This window comes from Erpetoichthys calabaricus, chromosome 4 (genome assembly GCF_900747795.2).
Source record: "Erpetoichthys calabaricus chromosome 4, fErpCal1.3, whole genome shotgun sequence".
NCBI lineage: Eukaryota > Metazoa > Chordata > Cladistia > Polypteriformes > Polypteridae > Erpetoichthys > Erpetoichthys calabaricus.
Window position 1 is genome coordinate 182,967,839 of NC_041397.2, and position 12,489 is coordinate 182,980,327.

The 12,489-nt window shown below is 36.1% G+C and overlaps 1 protein-coding gene across 1 annotated transcript in view; it reads left to right on the forward strand.

Annotated features, from left to right (window-relative positions):
• The window catches only part of oca2 (oculocutaneous albinism II), a 353,721-nt gene that overhangs the window by 273,355 nt on the left and 67,877 nt on the right, over positions 1–12,489 (forward strand). The window contains exon 22 of the mRNA XM_028800033.2: positions 11,946–12,039. Within this exon, the coding sequence (XP_028655866.1) occupies positions 11,946–12,039 (94 nt within the window). The remainder of the gene's footprint in view (positions 1–11,945; positions 12,040–12,489) is intronic.

Sequence of the window (12,489 nt, forward strand, 5' to 3'; positions counted from 1 at the left end):
GGCCCTGCTACCAAGGAGTTTTTTTGACCACCTCGGTAACCTCAGTCCCAGAGATGGGAGGGCCCACCTCCAAGTCCCCAGGCTCTGCTTCCTCATTGGAAGGCATGTTAGTGGGATTGAGGAGGTCTTCAAAATACTCCCCCCACTGACCCACAACGTCCCGAGTTGAGGTCAGCAGCACACCATCCCCATCATACACAGTGTTGACACTGCACAGCTTTCCCCTCCTGAGACGTCGGATGGTGGACCAGAATCTCCTTGAAGCCGTCAGGAAGTCATTCTCCTTGGCCTCCCCAAACTCCTACCATGCCTGAGTTTTTGCCTCAGCAACCACCAAAGCCACATTCCGCTTGGCCCTTCCGGTACCTATTAGCTGCCTCCAGAGTCCCACAGGACAAAAGGGTCCTGTAGGAGTCCTTCTTCAGCTTGACAGCATCCCTCACTGCCATATTCATGGCAATAACTCCTGGGAAAATTTGGTAATTAAGGTCAAAGCTCTCTTATTTTCAGTTAAGACTACAAAATGACAACAAAAGTTCAGAAAACACTGATTCACAGGGAATTTAATTTGACTTTTTGACAGTGACCATCAATAAAAGACTCTTTAATATCAAAGTGAAAACAGATCTTGGCATAGTGATCTAATAATGGTACTGTATAGCAGTCCTGTTAAGGAAATGGGATTTGGTCTGAAAGAACATATTCATTTTTACTCATATTCAAATGATACTCTCATGGTAGGAAATAAAGCTAGCACAGTTACATCCCAGTGCTGAGTCATGAAGGACACAATGCATAATTTCTGAACTTATAGATGGAGTACTATCTCACCATTTTTGCACATATTGAAGTTGATTGGATAGGTATGAATTAAATCATACAAGGACAGTGCCTGAGAGCCCAAAAGACTTTTCATGCTTATGCAAGTAAATTTAATTGACATTTGTATAATGCAGGTCCAGAAAAATGTAAAATGTTTTACATTTAAAAAATTACACATTTTACAAATGTACAAACCCAAAACTATAGGTACAAAGCACCACAAAATGCACAAATTCAACTACTTTGTTCATAAATGGAACCTAACAATATATATCTATTAATGTTATTGTTGAGAGATGGCCTGTTGACAGCTGAGGAGTGGAAAAAAGTAAATCTCCAAAGCAGGGTACAGTTACTGCATAATGCAAAGTCAGTCAGTCACAGGTCAACTGGCAGCCCTCCCCCTCTTCTGTGTTTTACAGTATTGCATGCATTTATGCTAGGCAGTCCAATAAGAAAACCAAAGTTTTTCATCTTTGGAATCATCCTTGCATTGCAAGGTGCAAAAGTATTTTTGATGTCTCTCACATGGGCAGAACCACCACTGGGTTCCTGCTGTGTAGCCATAGCAGGATATCAAGAACAGAAACAGGGTAGAGGAAGCCCAGAAACAGTTCATAAATTTATTAATTAATCTTTTTTTGTGGAACTGAGTGAGAAAAAAGATGTGTAATAAGAACAGCTAGTCAGCTGCCACAATCGTACAATGCTACATTAAAGAAGTGAATCTTCAGCATGGATTTAAAAGACTGAAGAGGGTATCTTTAACACAAGTAGTCTGCTCATTCTACAACTTTGGGGTTCTGTAGCTAAAAGACCAGATCTTCCACTTTTTATTTAATCTTTATGCATGTATTTCTGTTTGTATGTAATAAGTTCATAAAAGTATGTAGGGTTGTTTTAAGCTACTTAAAACTTTATAGATAAGGTGGAAGATTTTGAAATTGTCCCTAATCTTAAACTGAAAGCCAGTGAAAAGCCTTAAGAAAATGAGTTGTGGTTGTACTTTGTAGTTCTTGTAGCCATTCTTGTAGTAGCATTTTGAATTAACTGTAGGCATCATAAAGAACAGTTTAAACACTTATATGAATATCATATTACAGTAGTCAATTCTGCTAGAAATGAAGGCATTAAGTTTCCTACATACTGTATTTAGAAACATCTTAATTTTATGGGATTATTAAACTCAAGCAAAACGGGTATAGATAGACTGTGACTGTGTCTGGCTTTGTCATTTATAAATCATTGTGGAGCCCCCATAGATTTTTCTCCAGGAACAGTGGTAACTGGAGTTTTATCTCTCCCCCATTGTCACCAGGGCATAGTTCAACTATTTCTTTAATGTATTGGATAGGTTTTGTTTGTTTAGGTTTAGGTATATCAATTTGGCACTGCTTATTTTCCTGTTTGTTTAATCAAGTCTGTGTGTTTATGTAATTAGTAATTGGTAAAGTTTGTAATTGCATTTACCTGTGAATATATTAGTGCCCTCTTGAGCCTATGATCAATCCAGTGAAGAATGCTATACAAAAACAAACTGAATTGAGTTGTAATTTGTGTTTTAAAATACAGACAGGTGTCAAAAACAGTGTGCCTAACTTGTGTGCCAATTCAGTAAAAACAAATAGACATACCAAGTTAAAAAGTGCCAAAATGTTGTGGTCTGCATCATTTCCCCCAATTAATAATAATCCTGTTTTTTCTATGTTCAAGGAGAAGTAGTTATTTATCCACTCTTCACTCACTGACACAATTAAAGACACTATAACAAAAACATTATTTGGTCTGAAAGAAAGTGTATCATCTGTATTTAAATGAAAGTGAATGCTGTGTTTTTTTAACATTCTCTTCCAGTAGAAATATATAAAGGGAAAACTGTTAAGGTCTGAGTCCTGTAGATCTAAATTATAATATCTAAATTCTGAAGAGTACTATTATTATTGTAGATATAGAATTTGATTTGATTAATATGAACTAAACCATACAAGAATGGTGTCTGACAACCCAACGTAATTGTTGAGTCCATATAATAGAACAGAGTGATCAATAGTGTTGAAGTTTATGTTTAAACCTAACAACATAATTACTGCAATACTGTCTGCAACAGAAGATAGTTAAAAGTAATTTACAACGAGTTAGACTGAAGCTGCATTGTAATTTCTCAAGTGATTTACAAAAAAATAAATTTGAAATAAGTCTGTCATTACTAGGCATATTTGGTGTCTAGCCTGTAAATTAGAAACTGCAATCTATTTAATACCTATAATGCTAGAACAATATATTTTTTTGATTATATACTGTAAGTAGTATGTTTCATTTTTGAAATTATAGTTGACTCCCTGCTGTGTTATAAAGTCAAAATTACTATGGAGGTGTGCAAAAAGAATAAATAGTACAGTATATAAAACTGCAATATTTAGTTTGCAAGATGATTAATTGATTTTATTTTATTGTTAAAGAAGTTCCTAAAAGCTGTACTGCTAATGAATGAAGGATTTTGCCTGAAGTGTCAAAATTTCCATTTGTCAGATCAGCAGATTTCTTAAATACTTCCTTCCACAATGCAAATCATCTTTACCTTTATATTACAACCTGTACATCACTGGTTTGTGGCTCAGGAGGCTAGCACAGAGCGAATGCTTGGATTGAGATATTGTCCTCTTCTTGTATTGGAAGTCATGTTGGATAAAGGCCAGTAGTGTTTCGTCTGCTATGGGTGTTAGGGCATCTTCCCCAACAGCTTTTACCAGCAAAAAATAAGAATTGTACATTTACTTGAAAGTGAACACTTATTTTTAATTAAATATTTAAATCAATCAAAATGTATTTGTGTTTAATGAGGTTTGTCAGAAACTAGGTTGTTTTTCAAAAAAACATAGTGCTTCTGACTGCTTTCTAAAATCTGTCTGTACTTGCTGGGGTGTCTGCTAGCAGTGCACTGTAATGAAAGTTTTAGTTTACATCTTGCCTGAAGAAGGGGCCTGAGTTGCCTCAAAAGCTTGCATATTGTAATCTTTTTAGTTAGCCAATAAAAGGTGCCATTTTGCTTGACTTCTCACTATACTTCTCGCCTATAAGCAGCAACAAAGGTATTCGGTTAGGGCATTGAAGAGAATGCCCTTGTGCAATCCAGCAGGGAAATGAAGTGGACAGATGAGATAAAATCCCAACATCCAACTGAGAAGAGGATGTTTGCCAAAAAGTTAAAAATTAAGCATCAGGTAAACTAGACATTGTCATAATCACCCAATTGATGCTTGATGACAAAGTTTATTTCAGAATGTTCTGTCTAAATGAGGACGAGCCTTTGTTCTGATGAATATGTGGCAGAGCTACTGAAAAGCTTTCAATTCTCTGCAGTTAGCAAGTATGTTCAGATTTAGATGAGAGGAAGCACACAGCTTAAAGGGAGTTGGAATTCAGCAGGAGAACAGTAGAGCTGTGATATTCTGTCGCATGAAGCATCTCAGTGTGCATGTGTTGCAAAAAGTGGATGATCTGTTTGACACTTATGAGTGTACAGTATGATGCAGTGTGTCTACTTAACACATGCATAATCTAAAGAATAACATTCTTGCTCAATTTATTATATATTCCACAATACCAGAAAAAGATTTAAAGATTCAGCCAAAACTGAGCAGTAATGGAACCACCACGGGATGATCTAGACTGATCGTATAAAATACTGGAAGGCTATACATTTGCATTTCTGTTTGCAAGGACTTTGATGCTGGTGTTTTAAAAGGAAACCATTCTGTAGGGTCACATTTTCATGGATTTTTATTTTTCTTAAGAAACATGCATATAAAGCAAGCCATATACATTTATATAGGCATTTGAAGAAAAAATTGATTTCATTAACAGCAGTAGTTTAGAACAAGCGTGCTCAAATTTGGCCCTGGGTCTACAGCGGCTACAGGTTTTTGTCCCTACTCAATTGTTTAATCAGAAGCCAATCCTTGTTGATAATGGAAATTTTTTAATTGTATGGCTTGTTTAGCATTTTCATTGTGTATGAAACCTTGCTTTGGAAATCTACTCTAGAGTTTTGCTTACACTAAAAAGGCAAAAACTGCATGAGCTCAAAAAAAAAAAAAAAAAAAAGAATTATAAAACATACACCACATACCATACCTCTCCAACAAGTCCAAACTCCATTTTCTTTTAATGAGACAATGCTCTGTTCTATCACTAATCGTGTGTGGGATTGCCTTTCATTATAGCTCCTCTCTTGTGGTCTGCCCAATATCATATGAAAGAGAAATTATACAAGGTGTCTATAACGTACTAAACTTAACTGCAACCCAATCAAATAGATTTACATGACTACATGACCTTGAAGTCTGCTTCCCGTAATATTTGATAAAAACAAAGGAATTGTGGGTAGAGCCATGCAGCAACATTAGTCAGACATGGTTCAGCATCATGTATTAGTTGTATATTAATTGAATGGAAGTGCTTTCTCTTTACAAAAGCAAATTCATTCTGTGATGGTGGCTACATTACAACATCTGTGTAGTAAACTGAGCAAATTACATTAAGAAAATCTGCAATCACTGCAAATGGCCTTTTTAGTCTTGCTCGCCCTGCTGGAAAGGATATTGCATTTATCTGGGTAGCACATTAATCATACCATCCCATACAGATGGCATGATGTGTCTCAAGGTGACTGCAAGATCCCTGACTGGCTCCCCAGTTCACACTGAAACGTAGCCATAACCAAATAGCTCCCGGCTTTTAAAACCTGTAGAGGAATGGCATAGGACAGTACTAGGAAATTTAAATCCACTTACAAACCAATTTTGATCATGAAAAAAAAATTCATCACAATCCCTGAAAACTTCCTTTAGCAAAAGAGCTAATGCTTCCATTGCTAGCTATGTTGTGTAATGCACAGCATTTCCTTTTTATAGATAAAATAAACAGGCTACACACTAAAAGCAGTTGATACTAAGTGTATGCGTTAGCCATTATTACCAAAACTGAAGACAGCTACATTGATCGAACATGTCAGTTAACTGTGATATAATTAGTTCAATAATGTTGGAATGTGACTGACATGTTATTGAACTGTGCAATGAAATGAGATTTTCTGTTCTCTTCATTGTCCCATCACCTGGAGTCACTAAAATTCCAACACCAAAAGTCTACAGCAGGCATGTCAAACACGCGGCCCCTGGGCCGCATGTGGCCCGCAACAGAAATCTGTGCGGCCCGCATGACAGATCCTAGTTAGCACTAAACTTGTACAAGATGATTACTATCGTTTGTGATTGAATCATTCTGCATCTTCAGCGTTACTTATTGACTTTTCTTACTTCTGCCTTCTGACAAAAACGTGTTTTCCCATGGCATTACGGTACCGGAAACATCATCTGCTAGTATAGCCACGAGCCTTGTCCAAAGTTAATGAGCTGCGACGTCATAACTGAAGTGCCAGGCTGCAGCAGCCTGGCATCAGGGGCGGCCTTAGGCATGTGCAAACTGCGCACCTGCACAGGGCCGCCACGCCAATATATATTGAATATAAAACAGAAAGAGAAAATAACACAGCTGACAATAATGTGGCCGAAAAACATTGTGTTTCTTGTTAATTAGTACGCTGTATTTACTAATGTCACTCGAGTCGGAGCAGTAAGCTATATGTAGTATTATAACGTTCTGCCGTAATGAGAATATCATGGGCCGCCACTTGATTTTCAAGTTACAGACACGCTCATATAGAAGCATGTCATTAGCACAAGGCGGCTATGCAGTGTCCGCAACGGACCTGGCTATCCGCCATGCATAAGATACTATATTGATATTGGCGGGCGAAGGGGCCACTGATTCTTTCTATGCCCAGGGCCGCCATGAGCCTAGAGCCACCCCTGGCAGGCTATACTACTGGCTGGGCTGCTGAGACTGGCCACTGGGCAGAACTGACCATCACGAGTAGTAATAGCTCACATATTTTCACGTTTTTTTGCTCTTCTTTTATGTAATGTTGTGCTAGTATTGTAACGAACAGTTAATGCAGACTACAGCTGAAGATCTGAAGTGGACGCGAGAAGTTGGTGAGTTATTAACAAATTTTTGTGATTTTGAGTTTGTAAAATTAGTGTAGGTCAGGGGGCTTTTTGCATATCGACTTATTTTACAATATAAACTTTGAAGTAAACTTAGTAAAGTAAAATTAGATTTTTGGAGGATTTGTTTTCCAACTTGAATTACTGAGCAATGAATTCAGTGAGCGTTTTCGTAATTTCAGTTCACAGAACAGGACTGTGCGCTGTTTACGTCGCCATACTCTTACAACGTTGAGAATGCGCCTGAGAATATCCAAATGGAATTGATTGAACTTCAGTCAGATTCTATTCTGAAGGCAAAATACAACAAAGTTGGTGTGCCAGGCTTGTATGCTTACCTGCCACCCTCGTATGTGCAGATCCGTAAGTTGGCATCGAGACTACTGTCTATGTTCAGAAGCACTAACCTTTATGAGCAATTGTTTTCATTAATGAAAGCTACCAAAACCCCACATCGCTCAAGACTTACCGTCGAGCACCTTTCATCCCTCATAAAAGTTGCAGCTGCACAAGATTTCAAGCCTGATATTGATGACCTGGTTACTAACAAGAGATGCCAAGTGTCAGGACAAAAGAAATAAATCTCACACTGTAAGACTCCTATATAAGCAATGAATATAATAATATAAGGACCTAGCTAAGAGGCTGACTTTAATTGTATGCTGTTGTTCGGAGATTGTATGGAAATAAATTGCTTTTCTTTAAACTTTAAGTGTTACATTTTTTAAAGTTTTCAGTATGTTACAGTATGGCCCTCTGACGCACGTATGGCAGTCAAAGCGGCCCACCAATGGTAGAGTGTTTGACATGCCTGGTCTACATAGTACTTATGGATGGTCAAAACTTACTGTAACTAAGTCACGCTAAGTTCATATTTTAAAAATATTAACTTTTACATAAGACATGGATTACCCACTTTCCCAAGTGTAAGGAAGTTTTATACTTTAGGCTCCATGTTATTGTTTTTTTTTTTTGTTTTTTTTTTATGAGGATTTTATCCAATTTTTTGTCACCCATAGCAGATTATAATTTTCAGTCCTTCATTTTTAGTCCTCTTCCATTTCTTTTCAAATATTTTACTAAATCAGATATATGTAAATGGGACCAAGGTTTATGGTGAGCAGCTGGCTCTTTTTCCATCTTATTATTAGTTTGAATCTGTTTAAGAAAATAAGTTAAACATTTAACTGTTGAATACAAAAGAAGCAATTGAGGGTTGGCAGTATTAAAAAGTGAAGCAAAAGAATGTTGAATCAGCAATAATCACTTTCAACAGCAATAAATGCCCTTGAATTAAGAAGCTGATTTAGAACAAAAGCCTGTAGCCACTGTGGTTGTCAAGTATTTTTCCCCTCCACCAGGTACAAATCTAGGCCTGCAACATTTTAACATCCTTTTAAGTCTGTTTATGAATAAGTCTGGGATGAGGATGTAGGAAAACCTAAGAATATGATATTCTAGAATTTTAAGCAACAGGCTTTAAACCACAAATTTCCTGCTACTGTAAGTTTGTGTTGGAGTGTTACAGTGTAACAACAAAATTGGATTAACATTGCCTTACAAAAATAGAATAGGATTAGTAAGCTATAATACTGTTCAGAACATTAAAAGCACACTGCAATAAAAAGTTAATTTAGAATTAGACTTTTCTGTAAAAAGATGTATCTTAAATTTTATAAAACATCCTTTTCCCCTTCCATCCTCAGCTATACTAAAAATACTTAATGTAGAAAATTTAAAAAAAATAAATAAATACTACAATGCAACAGCAGCCTCATTATCACTATGACTTAACAGTTTTTGCTAAATTGTGAAATGTTTAATTGATTAAACAACATTCTTTTACTGGAACAACTTTACCCCCTTGAGGGAGGAAACCATGAATTTTATTTTGCAGTTTTGGAATGTGTTCACTCTGCAATTGACTGGTGGCCTATCCAGAGATTGATCCCATCTTTTGTCCTATGCTTGCTGGAACAGACTCCAGCCACCAAGATCCTGATCAGGATTAAGCAGGCAGTAATAAACTTTAAACCACAAGATTGCTGATCCTGCACTTCCTATTACTTACTTTGTGACCCTGAGGACTAATGAAATCAGTTATAGTATTGTGATTGAAAACTCTTATAAGTATTGCAAGTTAGCTTTCAAAATTTACAATTGTGGTTATTAAATATTAAGTGTATTTGCAAATAGCATTCACATATTTCTTCTCCAGTTTACACACTGTTGGAAATGTCACTTTGCATATTTGAGCTATCAGATGCCGGATGCCTGTTTAATTGGTACATAAGGAAAAGAATTGACTCTGCGGTCTGTTTTTAATAAAATCTATTTTATCCTTTAATTCTGGGCCTCAGGGTGAATGTGGACACTTTTTATTCCCTTCAGCATTGTTTGTACTTTTTTTGAGGTGGTCTTTGAATTTTATAATCTACAGTATATGAAAATAGGGAGCATTAGTAACTAACCTGATGCAGGGAGAAGTTTTATTCCATATGCTTAACACCAATCAGATATGCTTTTAACAAACCATAATTAACTTGTGTCTCAGACTAAAGAATATTGGTCTCTGAAATCTTTTCTATATGTAATGCCATGTAATTCCTACTATTTACATTACATAATTTCATTTGTCTCTGATTTTAAGAAATCTCAAACACATGGATTTTATTGGAGAGAAGCAGCAGCAATATACATAGGAGGAATGGGGTATTTTTTTAATATAAGTTTTGTTAAATATATTAAGTTATTAACTTATGTTTTGAAAGATAAATGTAAAATTTTCATATTTTTCACACATTTACTTGAAAATTTTAAAGCATTTGGATTTATCTCATTCTTGTTAATTCATAATTTCATATTTATGTTGTATTAATAGATACAAAATGTCACTTATGAACGCTAATGCGTGCTTTCACAAAATCATCAAAACTGAGTTGACCTCTCGTAGTAGTGGAAGCTGACTGCCCAGTCCCTCTCTGCATATTCAATTATTTAGTACAATTCAGTTTTTTATATTGTGACGTGCGAGTCCCTGTCTTGGACCCCAAAAGACGAGGCTGGCTCTCAGTACTTTAGCAAAACCAACTTTATTCAGCTTCAAACAGGAACAGCACAGTTATTTATTGTAGCCGGATCTACCACTCTCTTATACACAGACACAGCACTCAGGCAGTGTCGTGGCCAAGTAATACTGCACCCTGAATTTACAATGTTCCTTGCATCACCCATCGACGTCGGGTGCTCATAGTATGACCGCAATGTTTTTAGATTTGTTTTCGTGGCGAACTGCCACAGTGGTGGGAGCCCATGGTTACCCTGGCAACCGACAGGCTATCTTCTATAAATGCTGCGATCACACTTTGGGACGCTCTTTGGCATGTCGTCCCATTCAGGGGGCCCCCCCAAAAGAGTTTAGAAACCTTACTATATATATTTTAAACTATGCACAAGTTACTGACACACTTTATTGTGTTTAATTATAATGTAATAAAAATTCAAATATAATATTGAACGTAAAAAAGAAAAACAATGGAATATGTGCACAGAAACGTTCCAATGCTAGCTGAGGCAACAATTCTTTGAACTGCTAACAGGTGTTGTGTGGTTGTGTGTGTTCTTTTTTTAGTAAAGACTGCTTAAGTATTAAAATTTTTTTAATTTTAATATAAATGGCATTATAGCATAGGAAGTCCTGTTTATACAGACAATTCTTTGGATACATCATCAAACAATTTTAAATGACTGAAATGCAGTTACATCATGGAACTCAAGCGCAATTAAGCATAAAAATGTGCAATTACTACACCCTTAAGCATGCTACATAAAGGCAGCCAAGGAAAAATCAGCTTGAGAGAAAAACTTTGCCTACATTTTTTCCCCCAAAGTATAGTGCTGAGACTTCAATTTAAAGTTGTGTTCATTTAGTCAGTTTTGGAGGGTTTACGTAGCATAATTGGATTATTGGCGCTCCAATTTCTTATCAGTTCCAGGCGTCTAATGGACTTCATTTATTTCCCAATCTCACTTAATGGTTTCAATTTAAATGTACCCAATATCTGCATGTGACTAATAGCTTCTTTTTTGTATCACCACTAAATTTCCTGACTTACTAATCTACTGCTGATTGTTTTTGTATTTTACATTGTATATCTGTGGAAATTCATTGCTGTCATTAAGTTCCAAGATGGTGGCCAAACATTTAGTAGCCCACACAGCGGGTGTGGTTAATATAGCCAGTGTTAAAGTAACCCTCAAAAGTGTGTATATGAAAACAGTTTATCAAATATGTATAAGTTTCATTCTATGTACTCTATTGTTTTTGAGTGCATGTGTCTTTTTGTTAATATTGTATTACTGTCAACATTCTGAAAGTAAATTAAGAATTTAATTGTGCTGCGTACACGTGATACTAAAGTTAAATTTGAATGGAATACATATTGCCATGTCAAAGCAGCAGATAATTCACTCCCAGAAAAACCCTGATCAGCTATCTTATTCATTTAGCATCTTCCCATATCTCCCGTACATCACTTTCCTTGCAGGTCCCTACTTTCCCCATCACCACCATGCATTCTGCTAAACCCCACTACCTTGTCACCAACCTGTTACTGCATTTTGTCCTTTACTTCACCTGTTTCAAACATGTGTGATCTCCAGTCTTTGGTAGTTGGCCTCTGTTGTTCATTTTACTGTAATCCTTTGGATTTCTTTGTTTCTCTGGTGACCTTTTGTAATTACAGTTCCCATGTCCTGATTTTTGACCGTCTCCATCATTTAGCCATCTCCTTTTTCTGGCCCCTATCTGATCTTATATGATTAGCCTGTATAACTTTAGCTAGGTGAATCTGACCTTATTGTTTAAGGATTATGTACTTTTAGCTGTCTCTATCTATAGACTATATCTAATATTTAATATGGTTAGTTGTTATCCTCTTATATATATTTTTCACTGTTTATTTTGAGGTTAATAGAGTGGAAATGTATTTACTTGTCATTGTGAAATGGACAGATTTTATAAGATTAACTTTTTTTTTTTCTTTTTAAATTAAGATTCCAGTTCTGTTGAATCTAAGCCAGGATGCTGATCTGAATTTGCCTGTAAAGCCACTCATTTTTGCTTTAGCAATGGGAGCATGTCTTGGTGGTGAGTGTTGCAATATTCATTAACAAAGTTCTGATGTTTTTTTATAAAAATAAAGTAATAGATCTCTGTGTTTTTGCTTCTTAGCTAGATGTGCTGGAGGTGCATGTCTGACTGAAAGTTAAAATATTCTGATTTGTTCTGACTTAGCTGAAAAAATAAAGATGACAGTATTTGTAAAATTAAATTTCTTGTTGAGTTGTACCCTTTAGTGGGCATTAGCCAAAATGCATTAACTAAAAGACCTACTGATATTAAGTTCTGCTATACTATGGTGTTCAGTGGAAGGGGAAAGGGAGCCACCAGAAAATATTCTTGCTGCTACTTCAAATTTAATGATAAAATGACAGGCTGCCTTTGTATACAAGACCTGGAAATCCCATAGTACTCTGTGTGTGTTTTTTTTGCTAATCCATTAGTCTCGTTTAAAAAAAGAGCACCATGTTTAGTCAG